General features: G+C 36.8%; 1 protein-coding gene across 1 annotated transcript; it reads right to left on the reverse strand.

Moving 5' to 3' along the window:
- Positions 1-477: 477 nt before the first annotated feature.
- LOC137395207 (PAS domain-containing serine/threonine-protein kinase-like) lies at positions 478-24,788 on the reverse strand. Its single transcript, XM_068082082.1, has 21 exons — positions 24,676-24,788; positions 22,925-23,031; positions 22,379-22,574; positions 21,853-22,127; positions 21,353-21,523; positions 20,927-21,067; positions 20,109-20,243; positions 19,541-19,637; positions 15,909-16,054; positions 15,292-15,424; positions 14,910-15,098; positions 13,864-14,016; positions 13,702-13,827; positions 13,220-13,398; positions 10,588-10,737; positions 10,314-10,439; positions 8,572-8,706; positions 8,020-8,219; positions 2,611-2,744; positions 2,106-2,246; positions 478-1,400 (listed from the first exon to the last, which is right to left on the reverse strand). Exons 2-21 carry the CDS (start codon positions 22,976-22,978, stop codon positions 1,243-1,245), a joined length of 3,039 nt encoding a protein of 1,012 aa, XP_067938183.1. The 5' UTR covers positions 22,979-23,031; positions 24,676-24,788; the 3' UTR covers positions 478-1,242.
- Positions 24,789-25,035: the final 247 nt, after the last annotated feature.

The raw sequence follows: 25,035 nt of genomic DNA on the forward strand, positions 1-25,035 counted from the left end.
CTGAGAATGTCACAAACGACAGCGTCAAGCAAAACTTTCTGAGTAAGTTATTTCGGAGTTCGAGCAAGGGGAGAAGAAATAGGCGTAGGCAAACTTTGAGGGATTATAGCATAGATGAAAAATCTGACGCACTCTTTAGAGAATTCACTCGGTATGATCCAAATCTCGAAAAAGGCAACATCCATAGCAGAAGCAATACCAATGGCAATCCCCTGGGACGAGAATTCTATAACCTAAGTGATGAAGCTATAACAGAAAGCCTCCAGGAGAATAAGCTGAAGCATGAGGAGCTGGAGCCACCAACAGTCATACATATTGAATAGGCGACTCTATCAACTTACAACGATTGTTTTTATTGTAAACCTTTGCTTTGCGAATAATGTATATACAATTTATACCTTCGAGCAAATGTATCAGCAAATGTCAGAATATGGTTTTAGGTTTTTAACAAACAAATATACTTCATATTATGCTACCTCTTTTTGTCTACTAAATGGCACACGCTATGTATTAGCTTAACAGGAAGTCATCTAAAATGCAACTTAATAAGGGTTATTACTTGAAGAACAAGGTATATGTCTAGATTATATTTTAACCGCAATACTTACAAGCAATGCGTATAAGTATAACTGACTCACATAGTTCCTTGAAATTACTAAAAATCTTGCTGACAGGAATGCCAACAGCATCAAATGTGTCATTTATGGTTTTATTTCCTTTAAACTCATTGCTGCCTTTGAGAAAAGTTAAAGAATGTAAATAAACATTCGGGCATGTGGAAAGATTTGATTAAAATAAAATTGTATAAAACCATTAATGATAGAAAACTTGAACTAACATATTATGATATCATATATCAGAGGCTACATGAATCCTACGCACAGGCTACACGAATCCTACGCATAGACTATATGAATCCTACGCATAGACTACATGAATCCTACGCATAGACTACATGAATCCTACGCATAGGCTACATGAATCCTACGCACAGGCTACACGAATCCTACGCATAGACTACATGAATCCTACGCATAGACTACATGAATCCTGCGCATAGGCTACATGAATCCTACGCAAAGGCTACACGAATCCTACGCATAGACTACATGAATCCTTATATTGCAGACTTACTTAAAATTATCCTAAAATTATAAATAAGTAGATAACTGCGATATGGCTTGGATGTAAAGGAATGCTAATAAATAATTCCCAGCCTGCATTGCACAAACTCGGCTATTATCACACATCATCATTCAGATATTTGATCATTTCCAGCCTAACATCATCATCATCGTTATCGCTGGAACTATTGCCTCTAGGAGAAGATCCTTTATTTTCATCATCAGACGAGAGCAGAGGGTTTGGTCTATTATCAGCTGCTACATTCCCATTGAATTCTACATAAACACAACTGCGTTAGAGAGCTATAGCAGAAAGTGAGCAGAATGAAAAAAGCATACTGCGAAAAAGCCATAAAATCAGAGAGACTGAAAACATTAGAAACAATGTGTAGAGAGGAACTAAAAGAACGCGGTGCTATTTTACAATTTAAATATAATGAACTGATAACAAAAAATTTCAAGAAAGGAATTTCTGACAACCTAGCATCACTAATACAATATAAACAATTTAACACAAAAAACCAATTTAAAAATCAACAACACCAGTCCAAACAAAATTTTTCTAGGATCATCCAAAGCTGCAATAAGAAAAATTGGTTGCCTGTTCAGCATGCACTTAGACTTTGTGAAAGAAACTTTAGACATTCTCATATATACATCTATTTAGAGTTTAAAAAACCAACTTAAATTTACACAGAATTCAAAAGTAAGAGAATAAAGGTAAACCATTCAGCTTTAGCAATCCTATTAACATAGACAGAAATTCCCTTCAAACATGCTCCATCAGAATACTTTTAGATTTTCGTTTTTGAGTTCATTAAAGATTGTTGTACTGTCGACAAAAAGCAAAATGATTTATTTGTTCATACCAAAAAGTAACATACGCTAACAGCTTATATAGTTTATATATTTCATATTAGTAGATACCTACTAATATCTGTCTACAATAATAATCTGTAAAAGGAGCCAGGAGAGCCTTACCAAAGTTGGGCAGCACCTCTTCCCAGCTGTACTTATGAATGTTGACAGGTTGGGTGACCCACTTATGCTTTAATATATCTCGAATCCTCGCACGAAACAGAGAGTCTGGGTGTAACATCCAGTGGACGAGCTGCAGCAACGCTGATGAACAAATAAATTGAAAGTGGATTAAAATAAAGAATAAAGTTAAAATTAAAAGCTACTTGGTGCATGCCAATATTTGTTGAGCTTCTGAATATATGACGGGCACAATCATTATAGTCTAAGTTTGGACATGTTTAGAAAAGCACCAAAAAAAAGCACTCGCTGAACTAAGACTAAGCAGTTTATTTAACAGAATTGTGATGAACGGCCTAACTCGTAGCAAAGCTGCTAAATAATCTAATAATGTGTTTTCATGTAGTTACCATGGAGTGTAAAATTTATATTACAAATCCGTAGCAACAATAACATAGTAAGCAAATATAATAAACACAGAGAGCCAAAAAGTCACTAGATAACTCACCAGATGAGACGATGAATGGAGGTTTAAGTACGGCTGCAATTGTCTCCTCTACATCATAGAATGGATTCTCTCCAAAAACTAGGGTATATAGCGTAACTCCCATTGACCACACTTCCAGCTCTGGTCCACGGTATCTGAAAATTAATGACTTCTCAAAGGCTAGGGCAATCACACAATCAATTCACAGTACAGGGGAACCTTGGTTCTCGAACGCTTCGGTTCTCGACCAACTCGGTTTTTGATCAAAATATTTGAGATTTGTACGTCTCGAATCTCGAACATAAATTCGGTTCTCGACCAAACCAGAGTATGCGCAATGGAATTAAACGCTCGGAACAGCTTCGAAAACTGCATGGAAAGATTCGTTACCATGGCTCCAAAACAAAGAAAGACGTTGAGGAAAAACGAAAAATTATTCACCAAAATGTTGAATTTAAAAAGAAATTGATAGCTAAATATTAATCTAGTGTGCATGTATCTGTGTTGGCTATGGAGCTTGGCATGGCAAAATCGACCATCGTAAGAATAAGGTACAATGGTAATAAGTACCATCATAAAAACCAAAGACTAGATTAAAGCAAGCGATGTCACTAAATGATCTAGTATCTTTACCAAACAAAGGCCGCAGGAATTGGAAAAAGGGGAAAAGCTTCTACTTATTTTCGTAAACGAAAAACAGTTGTCAGGGGACACTTTGAGTGACGATACAATTTGTGCCAAAGCAAAACATTTGTATGAGGATTTGATAAAAAAAGATCCTACTACTGTTTCTGAGGGATTTGATTTTAAAGCTAGCAGATTGTGGTTTAACAGGTTTAAAAAACGATGTGGTATACACTCCGCTGTTCGTCATGGGGAGGCAACAAGTTCGGACAAAACAACTGCTGATGACTTTAAAAATAGAATTCAAGCAAAATATCAATGCCGAGCAATATGCTCCTCAACAAGTGTTCAATATGGATGAAGCAGGACTTTTTTGGAAGAAAATGCCACAAGAACCGTACATCATTTGCGAGATGTCGATGCTAGGACACAAACTAATGAAGGATAGACCAACTCTTTTGTTGCGTGGGAATGCTAAGGGTGACTTCAAAATAAAGCCTTTTCTCATTTACCATTATGAAAATCCAAAGGCTTTCAAGGCTAATAATGTTATTAAAGATGTGATTGCGTCAAATTTAAGTTGATTTCAATAGAAAGTATAAATTTTTTTCTAGCAATCGATGTTGTTTGAGGCGATCTCATTGTCAAGATAGTTGAAGACTGAAATCAACAAAAATTGATCAAGGTAAAAACGCTCAAAAAAAAAGATGTGCCGAGACTTGCTCAAAATGATGTATATAGTGAAACAGGCTGTCTCTATTTCTCGTATCCACATCGGCTATTGCGATAAGTCTCGTCCTACGAGGCCTATGTCTAGATTTTATTTTGGATTTGCTCATGATTGCTAAGATAAAATTTTAAATCTAGCTACAGGTACAATATTATAAATGTTGCAAACACCTCAAGGCAAATTAAAAATTTTTCATATTAGTTTTCTCTAAATGCTGTGAAAACATTTGAGTACCGACTACGATTCTACCAGTCTACGGTAATTAGGTCATTGAGTTAACTTATTTCATCATGGCCTTTGTATCAGCGAAGTTCTCAGTTGCTACCCCCCTCCCGGAAAATAGTTACTAAATAAAATAATCAAGCCGCATCTTTGAAAAGAATATGCTCGAATATATAGTGAAACCAACTGCATCCCTATAATGTCATGTATCGTCAACGTTATCTAGTCATTATTAGTATCAATTTGTAGAAAAAAATTACTGGTCATATTTGATTAGTTGATTCCAGTACAAAACAAATGGTTTTATGAGTTGACCGAAATAGTGATGGCAAAACAACGTCAATTTCTTTGAAATAAGTTAACCACTGATTCTGGCAAAAGATTGATAAAGCCATTCTTGCACCTGGTTGGCGGTTTGTGGATTCACATGTTTTCACTTAGTAGCGTGGAGCATAAAATTTGTTAAGCTCTTAATATGTGGTCCGTTGGAATTGAGTCGAGCTATGAAAAAGTACCTGTCGATACAGCTCTGATTACACTTCATAAATCCATCTATCAGTCAAGATTTGGGCACAAGTGGCAACAGGGCTATGATGTATTTAATATGTTCTGCAATTCATGCTTTGCATTATCTCCAACAATATTATTTTATTATAAAATTTTTACAAGTCAAATTTTTTTTTTCTTGGCATAAAGTTTTTATTAAAAACATCCATCCAAGTACTGGCCACTCACTTAGTTTCAGCTCATATAATAGGACAAATTAATCTACTGCAGCAAACTCAAACAAAACATATCATGGTTTGTGCAGCACACATTCATGTCTCTATTTCCCATTTATTGCAGCTTCCAGACTGTCACAACTGCGCCGCTGGTGGCGCCACATAAACATCCTGTAATCAATAAAACAAATGTAATAAATATATGTCATTCATGATAGATATGTCGTTCTAACGCGTACCTACTGAAAGCTTTCAATTTGTATGTTAGATAGATTGTGAGTGTAATTTTTAAAAAGAATAATGTTTAACAAAAGCATAAGTACGCCAAGCCAACAATTCGAAGCTTTGTTTTTGGGAGTTGAAGATGAGCATTGATCAATCGATTCTCCTCACTTTCTACAATTGAGAAGCGAACATAAATTCTAATTACAAATCTAATTTACTAGCTAACACTGCCAAAGAAAATGTGAAGCAAATATTATAGCTAGGTGAAACGGTAAAAAAGCAATAAAACTATGATTCGTGATACATGTAGTAAACAATTATAATTTTATTAATTAGTAAATGTATTCATGAGTACTAAAATTAATACCTTCAGTTTAGTAAATATATAGGAGACACAAAATTAAAAATAAATTTACCTCCATTTTCCTATCTTCCTCTGTAGCATAACGCTGCTGACGCCTGTCAGCTCTAACCATAAGCTGTCTGCCCCAATCTTTAACCACCTAATGTTCAGAAAACTCTGAGCCATCTTCGCTGAAACCGGAAGCATTGTTACAATTTTGTTGTTCGTCAATAAAACACGCCGATGCAGTAATTCAGTAAATTAACGATGTCAATTAATTCAGTAAATTAAATAACAACGTTGATACGCGAGTTAGTAATTGAGTAAAATCCCTAACGACAAGAGTCTTCGAGATCACAGACAACGCGTTTTACGAACGATAACATTTATTACGGCCTATATAAAAATTTCGTGTTGATAATTCGCTAAAAAAGAGATCGCATGTTTATCGCTAGTGGACTCTTTTTATATGTATCACTATATATGCCACAAATAAAGCACCTGCTCGAATCTGAGTGGTCCACAACATGATCTCATTCAAACGCTTATATCTCTGGACAGGGTTAGTCTACAAAGACAAAAATGACATCAAATTGTAGCTGATGTCGATTTTTGACGCAATCAGATCTTTAAAGAGAGATTGCCTGTTATGCGGAGGTAAAATACAAAGGCTTGGCTGACGAGGCAAATTTGTATTGAATAGGTGCATGAGGTGTTTGGTCCAGCCGTAAAAAAATATTTGGTGGAAAAGAAATTGCCACTATGCTGCTGTCTTCTTATGGATAATGCTCCTGTCCACTTTCCAGATTCGCAAGAAGACTTGACAGGGGAATTTCATTTTACCAAATAAAGTTTCTCCCAGCAAACACCACACCTCCAATTCAATCTATGAACCAGCAAATCATCGGACGTTTTAAGAAGTTGTGCTCTAAATTCCTGTTTCGACGATGCTTCGGGATGACTAGTGACACAAACCTAACCCTTCGAGATATTTGGAAAAATCATTTCAATATTTATCACTGCATCTGTCACCTGGCATCTGCATCTATCACTGCAAATTCTCACCAATGACTCGGTTACATCAATAACAATTAATTCTTTCGCTGTTTCTGTTTGTATCAAAGTCCATTTTACAACTCCAAAGCTTTTCAGTTTTTTCATTAAAACTTTGAAAGCAACATCAGAAATAATTAATAACTGTATCAGGCTAATACATGTAGTAGTGCCTTGCTCAACACGGTCTTGATACTTCGACGTATGTGAAAAACGGTTTACATTTACGAGGTGTAACAATGACTAGTTTTTGGCTAAAAGCTTTGCTTAGCGCCCATGGGGCTGAAAGATTATCATTATATTTGTGCGAAATGCAACGCATAAAAGTTTTGCTCTACCAAAAAATTGTTTTGACGCTAATATCGACTAGTTCAGCAGCGCAGAAGATGAGTTGAGGTCGAAAAACATTTAAGGTATTAAAAGCAAAAAAAAAGAAATCGTTTCGAACGAAAATAACAATCAGAATGCAACTGGCCAAGCAAATGATGCAAATATTTTTGTTTGAAAAACGTCAATTTTTGTTGTTGAAAAAGAGAGCGCCATAACGTTGAAATAAAGGTTTTACAGTAACACATTGACTACGGCGCACCACTTTAGTGACATGTGGGATCGTTTATTTCATAATGGGGGAACACCACTTTAGTGACAAGTGGGATCGTTTATTTCATAATGGGGGAACACCACTTCAGAAATCGCTCAATGAGTCATTAAGAAATAGTGGTCTTGATTACTTGTATTAGGAGTAGACCTATAATTTCTTTTATACAAAAATGTACAAAACAGCATGTCATCTGATCAATTTTTACTCTGATTTCAAAACTGGAAAGATGGCAAAAGATAAAATGGTTTGAGTTTCAATACTTTTTTCGCAAATACTATGTACATTTTCCGATCACAAAATAAGTACGTCTGGACTTTGTGCAGAGGATGCTGAAAATATTTTATCTCATCGGGCTCTGAGTCCTCGTTTAGTAGTAAAAGTAGTCACGACTCAGATGACTCAGATGTTGCTTGTGATTGTGTTGTAGCTAATGTTTCTAGGAAAAGTAGAATAAAAAGAAACATTTCACAGTAAATTTCTGATTCTCTAATCTTGAATTTAAAAATATGATTACTATATATACTTGTTAAAACTAGTTCATATTGTAAGATAAAATGTACTGATCACTCTCATTTTTATTTCGTGGCAATTGGACAAATATCTTTCAAATTATGGTACAAAAAATTTAGCCCATACCCAAAATAGCAAAGTTTCACAAAATTAATTATGTAACAGCTAAAAAAATACATAAGGAATGAGTTAATATGTTTCCATAACTTGATTCGAATTTTAAAGAAGCTAATCGATAAAAATGAGAAATAATTTTTTGCAGAAAACAGGCGGCACAATAAACATACAGGCAAACAACAAGTTTATTCATCTGCATTTGGGAACCTTATCAGACAATACAGCGACCATCGAGAGCAAGAAGAGAAAGAGAACATAACTCTGACTGAAACATGAGACTTACTTATTTCCGAGCAAAACCTCTGGACTGCAGTACTCGACTGTCCCGCAAAAAGTTGAGAACATTTTGCCCTTTTGAAGAAAGGAGGCGGAGCCAAAGTCGATGAGTTTGATATCAAAGTTCTCATTGAGTATGATGTTCTCATCTTTAATGTCTCGGTGAATGATGGAGAGCGAATGGAGGTATGAGATAGCCTCAACTATCTATAAAAGTCAGGCTACTACTGATGAACAAGGGTTTTACGAATGCGGAAGATAGCATGGAATGATCAAATTGACATTATTTTTTAAACAGGAAACATTTTTTAAGACTTGAAATGAACACCGGAATCCTCAGAATTTTTAATTGCATAACACATATTCTGTTTGCAATATTTTGGTCATTTTTAAGACAGCAATCTCGTTGAAAAGAAAACCATGAATCAATGGAAATACTAGCCTGACCTAAAAATGCAGATAACAATACAAGCCTCACAATTTCAAACACATTCCTCTAAATGATGCGCCCGTCTACAGCTTTAGAAGGACCCAAGTCTAGACTATATACATTAACAACCTGTCTGAATATGTAGCTGGCAAGCCGCTCATCCATGTTGGGGTTTCTCTCAATAAATTCAAACAAGTCAATTCCAGTTCCATGTTTCTCCATGACTAGTTGGAAATACTCTTTGTTTTCAAACACATCTACTAACTGAACGAAAGAGCAACATTATAATACTTATGCATGTTCTGTAAACCCTAAATATGCAGCAAAACCTCGACATACGAAATTAATTTATTCCACAGCCTAAACACCTACGATAACGACTTACCAAATATGGCGGGTAATGCACATATTATTAAAATAGATAATACATATACAAAAAAACAATGTAAAAAGCCGACAAAACTAAATTAAATGTAAAAAACTTAATTAATTCAAGTAATATTAAATAAGAAAAAGGTTTTTCTTGTTCCTTTACCTTGAAGACACCTAATAATGGATATCATAAAGATACACAGCATAACTTACTTCAAATTACACAAAGTGAAATTTAAATTAACTAGGCCATAACTTACTTCGATTTAGATTTGAAGTTTAACATAACTTGGCTTCTATAATATTTTTTTTACATTTCTTTGTACCAGCTTCGTCATTTTCGCTTGCAAAACTGCAATGCTTCAAAAACTGAATGTTGCATGTTAGAAAATACTTGTGTTAGCTGCAACAGAATCCAATATCTTGTTCAATGTTACCTCACATATTGGGACATTCACATGAGCTAATTGTAAGTACATAAAGGCTTGATTCTATTTGAATGATGAAACATCTAAAAGCATCTTTCGTGAATATGCTAATCAAATATTAACAACTAATAGCGATTAAGCAAAATTGAAATGAAATCTCAATGAGTAGAGACATTCTCAAAACCCTTTATACATACAAAGGTAACACTATTCACCCGATTCACTGGCAGCCATTCATTCACAATTTTCACTCCAGTCGACAATGCTACGGCCAAGTTGGATAAAGCAGTCATAAGTTCACGTAATTAAAATTCACTAATTTTGTATTTCTATTCCTACCTCTAGTTTAGTTTTTTACATAAAATTTAGTGTTTTACATATAGTTTTGTACAAAGGCTTATATTATGCATTTGTTTCAATGCTATAAATAATCTCAACAAGTATTTATCACTAAGTTTTTTTAGCTGTAAAATGAATTAAATAAAATACAATGTATTCTTATAAGAGCGTTTGCTCCGACACACGATGGTTTTAGCATATCAAGAATGTCATAAAACAGAATAACTTTGCATGTCACGGTTTGACTGTATATTTGGGTCAATGGCAAGCTGCTAATAGACTAACTTGCTATCCAACCACTCATTCTGAAAGCATACTGGCATCAGCTTCCTTATCCTGACAGCACACCTGTACTAACTGTTCACCTTGACAGCACACCTGCTCCAACAGCTCACCTTGACAGCACACCTGTACCAACTGTTCACCTTGATAGCACATCTGCACCAGCCACGCATTCTGACAGTACACATGCACCAGCTCCTCAGCCTGACAACACACCTGCCCGAAGCCCCAACTACTCGCACTGACAGCACAACTGCGCCAACCACTCACAATCACAACACAGATGCATCAGCTAATGATCCAGACAGCATAACTGCACCATATATATATGCTCATTCCACACCTGCACCTACCACACACTCTGACAGCCCACCCTACACTAAAACTGATTCTGACAGCACACCTGCCCAAACTACTCATACTGACAGCACACCTGAGCCAGCCACTCACCTTGACAATATTACAATGATCGAGCTGAGAGAGTAAGCTTATCTCCAAAGAAACATAACCTAAGTCCTTGTCTTCTATCCAACAATCCTTCAAAACTTTGGATTTTCGAATGAATTTCACGACAAACTGAAAGCAAATAGGATATCTCAGTGATGATATACACCTGATGTTCATATGCATTCAGTTTATGCCAAGATCAGCCAGTGTGCCGTATAACAGCACAGCACTACTAATATTCTTTTCCAAATTCAAAATGAGGTTATTAAGATCAAACCTCCTGCTGATCGGAGCGTCTCTGAGCAAGTTTGACAAAGCCAAAAGCTCCCTTGCCTACAGATAAAGTAGTTTTATACTTCTCCCTGTAGAGACCATCTGAGGGAGGAAACTCTACTGTGTCTTCGAGGTGTTCTGATTTGTTCGGCAACTGCAAAGTTGAATAAACATGGTTTTTCCTACATTTTGCTATTTTCAAAAGGGCAAGTGTTTAGTACTTTGCATGTGATTGGTTCAAATCTACTTGCAATGCTATGGCATTCACTTAAAACTCTCTGCGAGTACGAATTGACTACGCATAAATGTAGAAAGGTAAGTTATGATATCATTAGGTTTTGTTTAGTTACAACCTGTTTAGTTACAAATTCAACTATCCCACAGATAGCGGTTATTCTAGATGTTGGCAAGCTAAGGCCGCTTAGATGGTTTAAATTTGATATAATATTACTCATTAGATGAGTTTGACTGTGAACATGTAAAATAACATTTAAAAATAACTGCTCTAAAAGAACTACACATAAACATCAGATTAAAACATGGCCAAACAACTAATAGATTAAAACAATTGATGAATTTCGTTTGTATCAATAATCTAATAAGTTATATATTCCATGGTATGAAATATACAGAGCGCTTGGCTATTAGTCAATCAACACAAATTTGTTTCAAGCAGATATAGATCTACTCTCATCAGGTGATAACTTAAGAAAGATGGAACTCAAGATAGCTACCAGTGCTCTTTCTTTATTATTCTTTATGAAATATATATACTAAATAAATGCTCGACATCCGTGGGTAATAAAAAAGGTTTTGTGTAAAAAACTTATTTTCAAGCAACATCTACCATTCTAACTTCTAAATGAAGGTATTTGTTTATTTTCGTGCGAGTCCAGCCAATACATAATTCAAATACCCGACAGCTTAAGGTATAGCTACAACCGATTGTTGAAAAATATTTCGTACTTCTTATGCTACAGGTTCGCTAAAGATTTGAAACAGTTTATAAACAGTGGCAGGTGGTGTAATTACCATTCGCTGAGTTTCTTTAACTTCACAGGAATTCAACCCATATCCCCAATCAGGTCCAATCATATCCCCAATTCAACCCAATCAAGTGCCCAAATATGAAGCCAAGCGCACAATCACTAAACCATGCAGGTACCTTGCCATACTTCAGAATAATTGTGCATATAATCATTACACGTCATGATCTCTCACGACACACTGAACTGCAAGTGTGCGTATTTTAACTAATTGCTGTTAACTGGACATACGAATGACAACAAACACTTCAACTTATATATATATATAAACTCAATTTGTGAAATGGCATCTATGTATATATATACTCATGCTACAGACAGTACTGTTTCGGCTATTGAAGCCTCACCAGTGCAGTTCAGAGCAGGCAAAGGAGCCAAATCCCATTACCAATGAGAGTTGACTTCCTGCCATGAAACAACTAGGTTGCCTCACAGACTTTAGGAGAATCAATGTGCTGACACCAGAGTGCTCAAATCCCAAATGTGATGAGCTTTGCACTAAAGCTAAGAGTGTCGCACCTCTCACGGAGCGCTCAACCAAACCGAAGTAAGGAAGCAAGTACTATATGTGAGTAGATATATATACAGTCAAACTCGGATAACTCGCCTTCGGATAACTCGAACACATGGTTAACTTGAACGGATTTGTTGGTCCGTTCCCACGCAGTTATAAATTGCTTTAGATAACTCGACCTCAACATCCCTAACTCGAACAGTTTTTGCCCAACGGCTACCGAGACGGTTGTTATCGTTTTAGAATATCACTTTATTCCAAGCCATAGAGATAAACACCAACTTTTAGTAGTTCTTAGGCGTCTAAGAACGGCAAAATATTTTCGTTAATGACTTTCCCAAAGGTTTGCAAAAAATCAAATTTTACCAAACATCCGCTTAGGCCCATCGAAAGCAAGGAAAAGCGAAGTAACCTTTGGATAAACTAAGTAAAATCGACAAAATTGATCTCGGTTAAAATGCTCAAAAGTAAAAGATGTCTTTTCTTCTGAGCATTTCAACAGCGATCAAGTTTTGCCAATTTTAATCTGAAAACGTCCTGACTGTCACATCACCTAAAACAACAAACAAATCTCAAGTGATAAAAAAATCTATACTTTTTGATGAAAGTTTTTAAAACTTCACATTAGAAGCCTTTTAACTTGCAACAAGCCGTCTATGCTTTTGATTTATATATAGTTTGTATATGTATATTTATCTACTAATAAATACATGGACTTGTGACAGTGCTCTGATAACTTGAAAGCTCAGATAACTCGAACACTTTCGCTCGGTCCCGTGAAGTTTGAGTTATCCGAGTTTGCCTGTATATATATCTACTCACATATAGTAACCCATGAAGGACTTAAACAAAACACTGACCTATCTTTAAAATCCCTAAAAGCAGAAAAATGGCAACTCAGCAGATCAGTTGGCAGCAAAATAGGCTGACACACTTTAGACCTCTAAAAGGTGAACAGGCAATATATTATAAAGTGCTAATGACCTAACTAATGGAACAGAAGCCACTTGTCGTTTATTATAAACAAAAAATGGTCAGTCTAGAAATAAAAAGAATCAAGAAACAAAAAGGCCTGCCTGTGAAATAGGGGTTTGAGGTAAAGATGCGTTGATTGACTGAGAGAAACTTGAAGCGAGAGTTAAATTAACGAGGTGTTGAGCAGCCTCCCCGAGTTGCTCAGGATCTTGTGAAATCCAGAGACAGTTACTGACTTCACCATTCATTGACTCCACCTTCTTTGCGTGTATGACCACTCCTACATACATTCACAGACAACTAACGGGTAAAACCACCGCGTAAAGTAACTCTTTGTGTGTATGATCACTCCTACATACATTCACAGTCAACTATCAGATGATACCACAGCTCGAAGCAACTCTTTGCGTAGATGAACATTCCAACATACACAAACAATCAAATATTGCGCAACACCACTTTAGATATAACAACTTGTAGAAGTATATAATTTACGAGTTTATAGCAATCGTCCATCATAGCCATCCCAAAGTCAATAATTCTGATCATCAATCATGGGAAGCACAGAGCCTTAGCGACTTACCAAGGAAGGTGCCATCCTTATGCTGAACCCGCCCGCCATAACAACCTTCCTGCAGCTGATAGCTACTGCTGGAGCTTTCCTTTGCCTTCACATGATGTACTCGCGAAGGAGTTGATGTGAGATGTTCTAGTAAGGGTCCCTCCGTCTGCAGAACATCCTTACTTGAGGAACTTTCAGAGACATTCCCTAGCAATGGACTAGCGTCAGCTGCGATCTTAGTAGGAGAGTGCGAGCAATCAAGGAGTTCACCGGGTTCTACTCCAGAAACCGTCTGCCTGTGTAGTCGACAGGCTTCGCAGCCTTCATCCACTGCAACTGCAAAAGTTTCCTTGATTGTCTTGCCAACTGTATGAATCCTGAGAATTTGACAGCTTCAGTACTTCTTCACGTTGACTATTGACATATTATAACTAACCTTATGTAATGCAAGCAGATATGATTTCAAACGGGCTACCATTGAAAGTATGAAAAGTCGAAATCCATGCACTTTGTGCGAACTCAAACCAAGACAATAACATAATTTTAGTCTAAGTTCCCAATGGGCTAAAGCAAATTTGTTTGTTATGCCTGCGCATCAGCAAGGGAGATCATCATGTGTAATACCTATCTGTATGTGCACAACTATTCTTAGATATGCGAAGGTGGTTGAGTGGGGCAGTTGGTAGCACACTTGGCTGCACAATAGAATATCTGAGTTCAAGTACTGCGAGGTCATTTTTAAAATGCTCTTAGCGTGGCTTCGGACGACTAGACACGACTCTTATTATAGTAAAAATTTCATGGACAGCAGATTTATTATATAGCAATCTCTTGTTCACTATTCACTTTACTTCATTTTACTTTTACTCAATGTAGTTCCTTGTTTAACTCGGTCTGATACTTTGACATACAGTCAAACATATATGAAAAACAGTTTAGCAAAAATGCTGAGGCCAATGTCGCTCCGCCTAAAGGAAAGTGCAAAATATAGGCGACATTAGCATTGCTTCTTCTGAAAAAGGGTTAAATTTATCTTCCCAAAATTCTGACGAGCTAATCAAAAAATTAAGCGCCACCTCGATTACATAAAATAAACATCACCTCTATTACAACGCCACTATAGGGGAAGAGTTGAAAAATACAGCTCCATGGCGCTCAAATAGAGGTTTTCCGGTAAATGAGAAACAACAAAAATTTAATAGAAAGAAATCTGCCAGAATAAAACCGACCATAGCTAGAATCTCGATTCTCGTACGTCTGAGAAGAAGCACTTATCAAATCTGTTGTGTTGGACCTCTCAAACGCATCATCATGGTCTGAATGCAGCGCAACATGAGAAAATGCTGCCGTGGCTTCAGCTAAAAGGACATCCGTGTCACACCGCGAAAGACTTGGATGGTCTTGCTCCAGATCTTTACCTGAAGAGAGCCGACAACAGAGATTGCCACTAGCATGACTTGAATGCTAACAGAAGTATGGCAGACAAGAATGGCTAAGACAAAGCAAAGTAAACAAAAATGAACCACTGAGATAAATTTATAAAGAAAGATCCAATGCTGAATTAGTCAATAGGAACCAATAACGTTTAACAAGCTGTGAGTGAAAACACACTTTTGTTGGAGCACTCAGATCGAGGCTCGGCAACTTCATCCTCAAACGGAGGCAGCGGTATGGAGCCACTGTCGAGAAATTCTCCATGCAAAATATCACTACCTTCAAGGTCAGGGAGTAGGCAGTTGATAGGCTGAAATGATGAATGAGTTTAGTTACGGCTGACTATCAGAGATCAGCTAAACAGGCCATGCTACGTGTACTAGCATAGTAAGGGTTGATTAGAATTGTTACTTAATATCACCTGCCTGGCAACTTTAACAAAAAGTCTCTTTAAGGACTGCTGAAGAGCAACAATTGTTTCATTTCCAGGATATTGTTAGTAATACAGTGCAGATCTCATTACAAACAAACCTTATACACAGAAATCTATTCCCTCATCAAAGTATACCATTTGTCAATAAAAATAAGTGGTAGAAATTACTTTGTGTACAAGTAGCTGAAACAAACCTACTGATTAGTGACCAGTCTTCGTTCAAAAGAGCAAACATCAAGATTAAAAACATCCAAAACAGAATATCTATGTTCAACAAAAGCCATTTTTCGAATTTTGAAATATCACATTATTAAACTATTGATTAAGGCAGCAATAACTAAATGAATTATAAACAACCAACCTTTCCAATCAGCTCTGAAGGTTGATAGCCGCAAAGGAATTTGGCAAAGTTATCATTGATAGCAGTGATAGCACCAGTGGATGAAACAGTCACCAGACCACTGATGCTTGTGAATACCCAGACTGTCACAGTGTACGTTGGCTTGCCTACAGCGAGAAAAAAGAAATAATATGCAAATTGCTTTGAGAAGGAAAGAGACCCTGTACTAGAAATATATCAATATTACATGTACATAAAAATAATGTTTTAAAACATGAAGTTAACTTCAAGCCACAGCAGCTAGGTGACACTACGGCTACTATAGAGATCAACACCAAAACTTGATATTGATAATCCACGTGATGCTAAACCTACAAATGTTATAGTCAGAGACATGCAAAAGTACTATAGTTAATACATGGTAATTATGTTGATGAAAGGGAACAAATGATATTCTGTCAGGTTTTAGATACATGTATTGATATATGTATTGATCTGGTTTAATAATGAAAGTTAGCTCAACAATAACTATAAAAGCATCAATTTCAGTCATGCTAAGCTAGAATGACAAATCGACTTAAACCTCACGAGATTGATCTAATTGATAACAATTTATATCATGTACGCACTCATGCTATATCTTGAACATGACAACAATATATGCTATAAAAACTGCAAAGCAGCATTTCCAGTTGAGTTAACATAAGTACATGTAGATAAACCGGGCAGCCTTTTGGAGTTCAGTTAGCTTGCGAGCTGCGATGAAGTAGACTGAAGATTGGAATAAAGTTTAACAAAAGTTCAATCGCATATTTTTACAAGATATTCCGGCACAATCACGAATAGGAGTATTAGATTTTGGACTTTATTAAGACCTATAAAAACCAGAACACAAGTGGTGAATTCTTTGTTTGAATCAAGAAGCTTGGGTTGGTTGAGAGTTGGTTGGGATTTTTTGATTTGCCCAAGTTTCTCCTCTTCCTCACTGGTCCTGCGTTCTTGGTATATCAACAGCTTAGTTCTAAAGTCGAGTTGTGTTGTCGGAGTCGGTTGTGTAAAGCATTTGGTATCAATCCTTTCTCATCTTATGAGCAGTTGGAGAGGAGGGTACTGTGTGATGGTGAATCCGTTGATATACACCTTGCTGACAAGGTGCCTGGTCGAGCTAATAGGTCAGACTCATTCATAGGTGATCCACTTATCAAAAGTGCTTTTGTTTCCGGCCTTTCCAACCTACCAACTGACGGGGCTTTGGTGAAATGCTCATAAGAAGACAACTCAGTATGATATATTAGTTATATAGTTATATATCTGGATGAATTGAGCATAGAGATTCAGTTGACAAAGTCAGAAAATTCAAGATTCAAGGTTCAAAGATTCTGCTGAAGTCATAGATGTTGGTTACACCAATCCATGCTCGATTGAGAACTTGCAAAATCTCCGTGATACACATTTTGGTGTTGATGGCACCTTGTATTTATTTGACTAGATGTAAATGGGGTGATTCAGTTGTGAAAGATGATGTAGTGAAGGTCGTTAGGGAGTGCCAGGTAGGTAGACAAGTAGATATGGTGGTGATACAATCGGATCTTGTGAGCTAGGAGTCGAGAAGACATAGTTGAGGCTGGCATACGATATCACACATCCCAATGGCACGGACCGCAATGACTCCTTATCTCACGCCGATGGATTGTGGAAAAGCAGATTTTCCATCTAGTGTATTTGTGTAATGAAAATACTGATAACTTTGCTATAATACTTGAGCAGGTCTTCCTGGAAAGAGGAATGCCACCGGAGTTGTTGAGTGACAATGGGCCGTGTTATTGAATAGCAAATATGGCCGAACTAATGAAAAATGGAATGACGACCAGGTATTTATCTACGCATACCAGCAAAAACAAGATGTAATTGTTGAGAAGAACCACAGAACTACAAAAAGAATGGTTGGTCAATCTGGCAGGTCCATACAAAAGGTGCTTTATTGGCACAAATCGTCATCCAAAGCTGATAGTCAAACTTCAGTAGAGAAACTTCATAACTGTGCAACACAATTCCTCCGTGACGTGTCTTGCAACTTGGTTACTAAAGACACAAGAGGAACACATCTGAATCCTTTCAAACCATGTGACAGGGCCCACATAAAACCTCCGAATGTGAGATTCACGACTCCATGAAATGTTGGTGGTGACATCAATTGTATCTCACACAGTACTTAAATTGAAAATACTTATGTGTACAACTAGACACATCAGTCACCTGAGATTGTTACTCTAAAGGTGTGCGCACACTAGAGCGATTGTGATACGAAAATAAAGCGATGCGACAAAGTGGCAAGATTGTGGCGTTTTCATAGCGTTCAAACATGTCTGATTTTGAGTGCGACCTCATGCACGCTATTGGCTGTTCCAAGGCCATAGACCGCAAAAACTGCAAGCGTGGTCGTACCAAACACTAGTGTATTAATAATAATAAATTGATTAATTAATAACAGTAGCGTGATCATATATGGAAGAACAACTCATTGCGCTAGTAAGAGAGAGGCCATGCCTCTATAATCAAAGACACCAAAAATATAAAAGAGAAAATATCAAGAGGAATAATTGTCAAGAAATCGCAAAAGAATTAAAGCTAGCTGGTAAGTAAATAAATCATAATAATTAATACATTTTAATTCAAAATTTAAATTAAGGGTGGATGGACGCGAATTATATCGTACCACATGTGCTTTGAAGTGACATTCACTTGACGTCTCAGTCGCTACAGTTTGGCTTAATTCGCTTTTAGTGTGCTCACACCTTAAGACGCCTGAACCTGAAGGGACGAGTATTCAGTTTATGTCTCGGGAAGATGATTTATCAGTGAATGAGCTTTCCATAAGCTTTGGCAACAACATACATTGGATATGATAGTAGATGAGTGATCCTAGAGATTAAGGGGGAGGTGTGAATACCATGTGCTTTTATGCTATATCTGATACATGATGCTACATGCAATTAAAACTCTTTTTTTGATAATTATATTTTAGTGAGTATTTACATGTATTTTTATTGCTCAATTTTTAATCATACAAAAATCTCAGATGTGCTGCCAAGAAGGCTCTCAACACATCGTTATGGATTTTTCAGTGGCAAAAATGATTTTTCTACAATCATCAAAGCACAATAGTGCACTGTTGTACCATAGCAGAAAAGTGCAAAATGTTATACAAAGTGTTTTATTATTTTCGTCCCATCGCAGCTCACCTACTAACCTTGATCATTCTAAAGATGCAAAGATTGCAAGACAAATAGACATAACCATATGAAAATGCTCTAGCATAGAAGGAGATAGCTCTTCAAGAAACATGTGTTCATCATCAGGAAGTTAGTTGAACTGATTATTGTCGATAGATCAATGCTGTGTTGTTCTCCATCAATCCATGTAACACAGACATGAGCATCTCTAATGCATTTGACAAGCCAGCCACTGTGTGAACAACCCGCCTGAGCCACCACACCCTGACTTGACACTAAGTCTACACCAAGACCTGTATGGTAGTTCACAATGACATGGAAAATAGGTAGCGCTGACTAGGAATTACAAATTTGTGTACGAATAGATTCTTACAGTAAAGAGCTGAGCTTACATACAGAGTCACTTAGAGAATGCCTTACTTGCTGTCTCCTTAGAAGTGGTTGAGTTTATGCGAAGGCTCACTGGAAAGGAACTTCCTGATTTAGACAAACCAGTCGTGGTTTGTTTTCTATGTTCCTGCAAAAGAGAAATAGTTCTAGCTGAACAACAGATGTATCTAAAGAAGGATCCATAGCCAAAGGGTCAGTAGAGTAATATCTAATCGACTTGAAAAAAAACTAATCACCAATTTTCTCAAGCCTGACTCCGTTGATCCGTTGACATTTTTAACAGCTCAAATGTCAACGATCACCCATGTGTGTATTTTTAAAAGGTAGTGACTGACAAAACCATCTTTAAAAGTGCAATTTTCAACCTTTTCAGCTTAGAAGTAACAAACAAGAAAAGCTTCATGTTTGCCAAATTTATCACGATGAGTAACTTCTTCATAAAAAACAGCATATCATAAGAACGGAGGCTTCAATTTCATTACCAATATTCTGCGTCCGCACATTGCTTAAATAAGACTTATTTTATTGAGTCTACATTAGCAAGGTATTGCCATCTAAGACAATCAAATAATACATACACTGTAGGATTAATAGTTACCTCTAAAAGAGCACCTCCTTCGGAAGGAAGCTTTATAAAAGGCAAGACCGTATCGATATCCGCGTCAATCAGCTCGCCGCTTGAACTGTATCCAAACAGATTAACGAAGCTATTGTCGCAGGTCAATACTAGCCGCTGCAGATATAAAATAAACGAGTCATTAGGGTAAACACAGCAATGCTTTGTAGACTAAATCAAAGACAAATAGACACATTATAATAATAAAGGCAAATGAGAACAAAAGCTGTGCCGTATTGACTGAGCAATAAAGGAGAGTGATTACGATACAGCCAACAAAGCCGCAGTACGTGTAGTTTTATTAAACTAAAAGCTATGTCCTAGGCAATGATACGAACATCTTGCTGTGTTGAAGAGCAGTAATGGCTACTTGAAAAGCAAAAACCACAAAACTAAATAGCTCTACTCATCAACTATATGTTGTACTGCTAGAATCTCTATCTAGAAAATGATCTGTAAAAGATAGTTATGAAGTAACAACATAGGAATAGAATGGAAATATGATTTCTTCAGATTATTTAAATAAAACTTGGGCTACTTCTGGAGTTTACATAAAAGGAACAAATGGCTCACAGGCAGCTGATTCCTGAGTTACATTAGACTAGTTTTGAACACTAATCTTTTTTAAATTTGTTAGGCTTTCATTCAAGAAACAAGGACATCACTTAGAAACGATTACCCAAAAACAATCATTGTTTGAGATGATGAACTTGTTGGCAATTGATTTCTAGGATTGATGTAGAAGATAGTTCGATATCGAACTATATTCAAACTGAATGGAACTGATTACACCATCATACATTATGGGAGACTGTGGCAGTGGAAGCTATCTTCTGTACAGGCTCCATGACCACGATACACCTGTTGCCACTGTCAGTCTTTAGCAAGCTTGTCCAAACTGATACTGAGAGAGACACACCATCCGTGTGGGATGCCTCCATCTAAGAAACAAATTCTTAGGCTATTGAAGCCCGTGAAATATAAGACGGCTAGCTTTTTTTAGCCATCAAATGTAATCAGATGAATCAAGTAGTTTATTTAAGAAATCCAATTTAACATAAACAGTACAGATTAAGTAACTTGATTAATAGACCATGTTCATGACTTTTGATCTTGCTTATCCTATAAAACCATTACATGATGAAAAAATAACATCAGTGACTAAAGATTTGATAAGAAAATGGCAGCAGCCAAAGAATAAGAATTGGTAGAACATATCTACTCACAATCCTGCCAGAAATCTGGACAATTTCTCCCGTCTCAGGGTCAAGATCCAGCTCACCAAGGCTACCTTGACCCTTATGCTTTAGGTTGAGCAACTCAGTAAGTCGCTCTCCTATCAACTCCACATCTGCCTTTCCAAAGAGCTCGCAGGCCATGTCATTTGCCATCAATATCTGGACAAACATTCAATCATAACTATGAATTTATGTTCTGAATGTAATGCATGACGATGGGGCAATTGTAAGCATTTTTAAAATCCTATTGATAAAAACAAACAGTATAATTGTGTGTATAGAATTCTAACACTGGAAATGAGCCAATCGTCTGGTCTTAGGAATAAGTATCGACACGACATCATCCTATAACCCTCTTGTGGACATCTGACTTCGATTTTTCATCGACAATCTCCTTGGATTCTTATTTAAATGGACTTCTCCTGTCTCCCATATACAAAGTATGCATATAATATATCTAGGATAACCAACCCTAGCCTGCATCTCACCTCAGTAGTCCTCGGGTTGATTGTCACCACTGACTTGTTTGGGTTGATAGGAAAAGGATCTGTTGGCGGGGCACTTTCGGTGAGAGACTGTGACTCGGGAGAGCTAGCACCAGAAGTGGCAGTGTACTTGTAGAATATCCAGCTCTGATTGAGGGACTGTTCATGGGAGGCATTGAGGTGAGATGCAACATCAGTTGGTGGAAGAGGAGAAACCCCAAAAGATCCTCGTGAAGCAGGTCGACTGAAGCTGACATCATGAACCCCTTTGCCAATTGCTACAAATATAACCTGAAAATGCCCAAAAACTGCTGCGACTAGATAACTTGATGACATGCTTGTTAAAGAGGCTACAATTTGAAACCATCTATATTTATTTGTTTGTTCATGATCATACATAGTTCTTTGTAGAACATAAGATATCAGGCCAACCTTGAGATATGCGATCGTAACTACAAACATAAATTTGACCACTTTTTAAAGATCTTCTTTAGACATGAGGTTTAGCAGGAATATTGAAGGAATGAACCTGCAAGTGTGTCTTGCTTGGTAGGCGACGAAACTTCCTCTCGTAGCTTGGTCAATGTTGACTTGGGAAAGGACTGGTTTGCCTCGAATGAGTATTCACAGTTATATGTGGCTAGACCTAGCTGAGCAGCTCTTTCTCTCTTTCCTGTACGAATTCTATCCAACGGCGAGGGGCATGCTGATCCGCCCGCCATTTTCTATCAAAACATACTACATATCAGTTATAAGTGTGCAACCGATTGTGGCAAAATGATTAATGACAAATCGGCATTTGTCATTCTAAAATGAACGTTTAATGGTTTTCAAGTTACACATATAAGGGCATAATATATTCGCGTATGAAATTGGTTAGAAAAAGACAGAAATGTAAAGCGAGAAAAACAACTTTTTCCAGCCAGTTCAAAATATTTTAGCAAAATAATTTAGAAACATCACAATTTTAAACACAAAACGGAAAGACATCAATTGATGCTAGTTTGAATGAATCTCACTGACTGTCTCTGCGAAAATCTGTTCACAATCATTAAAAAAAAAGGTAACATCTAACCAGATGTCGAAAGGTTTCTTGGGGAAGGCTCTGCACTAGTCTTGCAGTATCCATGCTGGAGTTCTGCTAGGCTATTGTGGAAACTTTGAATGGGGGTGTCATCCACTCTAGAAACACAAGCAAATCATGTATAAAGAGGACTCACAGCACTTAAAGAGGAATTTTGTCAACTTAGAGATAGCATTTGACCGCCTCACTGACATGTCCTCCATGTGATGTGCCAGGCCATGAAAAATGCAGAACCAGTGTGTGTCAGAACTAGCAATTGTGAGTATGGAAATATAAACCAGTAAATTACTCAACTATCATACATAAGACACAATGCACTATTGCATTCATTTACTTAAAAGGGGTCATTGAAACACAGTGACGTGAAGCAATCTGTTAACACCATGTTAGGGAGCAGTCTTTCAAATCTCAGACCAAATGAAGCTTTGGTTCTCTTGCAACGTGATAAGATGATCACAACAACTGTTTTATTAACTTGGAGAGATCTATAATCTCAACAAGTTAGCCACGGACATGTGCGCACAAAATACTAGTTCAAGTTCCTAAATACTTCAACTGATCTTGATTTATTTTTAGAATAATTATTGACTCTTACTAGCAAAGCAATAAAAAATTATCAACATACTGCATGTACATATTCATCATGCCCATCTTAAGCGCTGACATTGCAACAGTCTGTCCCACTGTGATAACATATAAGACTGAAAAGTATTATTAACCTTATTAACCAGAAGGCCAGAAACATACATCGAATAACAAGGAGCAATTACATTTTCATGACAAATATGTGTATATTAATTAATTTAGAATTGAGGTAAATTTGGACTGTCAGGTACCATTGGTTAGTTTAATAATAATAGCTTAGTGGTACATTTTACAAAAGGCATCTGATAATATGAGATTATTGCCTTCATTCAAATCGTGCTGTTAATAAAGATTCTTTATGAAATACAAGCTTCCATTTATGAGATAGAAGCATACAAGCATACGATTTGGTATGCTCCATCCTATAGCATCAGCTTTGCATTGCAACTCACAACAAACATGGGTTTCCCGTAGAGTGTACAAGTGGTTCAAAACAAAGTCAAATAATATACATTTGTAACTATAACTCTTCCATTCAAGTTACGGGCAGGCCTGCCAACCCAAGAGTGGGACAATGCTTGAGATTTGGTTTTAGGGCAATTGATGTATCAATGATAGTATATATAAAATTGTGGAAATTGGGGCAAAAATCTCACGCATTTTCATTTTTTCTTTGGGGTGATAGCGTGAGTCTCACGCCCAATGCGTGAGAGTTGGCAGGCTTGGTTACGGGTTTAATCAAGTCGCGATCACGTTTGGTGGCATGACCGGCCGGTAGACCTGTTAATGTATGGCTGTGATTCCCCAAGAGAGGAAGGAACCTGGCACATTGACATATCGAACGAAGTTCATACGCAAAGATCAAAATACGTTAAAACAATATTGCTCGCTAACAAAATAAACGATGAAAGAATGTTCATTAAGTCACTGGAGTAAGTACACAACACGCGTTGACTTACTGAGTTTGATGTTGAACATTGTGTTAAAGAAATAGAAAAAAAGTGAAATCTTAATACCAGTATTTCACCTTGATCAGTTTACTGAAGCTAAAACGATATACGAACAATCCAGCGACTATCCTAACATATATTAAAACAAATAGCGTTCAAATCAATGATGACAACGTCAAACGCTAATATAGTTTTGTTTATACCTACCTTTTTATGAATTAACAATTAAATATAAGACCATATGATTATTTACACACAGAAATTTAATTATAAAGCACAGTCATAGAGAAACTAAACGTTTTATTGCAGCAAAATCGATACAAGCTATTTACTGTCACCCACAAGCGTGACAGTCTTGTTCAATTTCACCGCCATCTTTGTTGACCTGCACAACCTGTTGCCAAATGTTTTTGCTAACTATACATCATCCTTTTTACGCATGTTTACGATTACAAATGAGGCGCAGTTAAAATAGTAAAGCTTGAGTAGATGTTCGGTTTAGCGGCGCCAACGCTATCGGTTGTACTCCTCGGTTTCATCTAACATTCTGGCTCCGCCTCTGCGCAT

Source organism: Watersipora subatra, chromosome 1, assembly GCF_963576615.1.
Source record: "Watersipora subatra chromosome 1, tzWatSuba1.1, whole genome shotgun sequence".
Lineage (NCBI taxonomy): Eukaryota > Metazoa > Bryozoa > Gymnolaemata > Cheilostomatida > Watersiporidae > Watersipora > Watersipora subatra.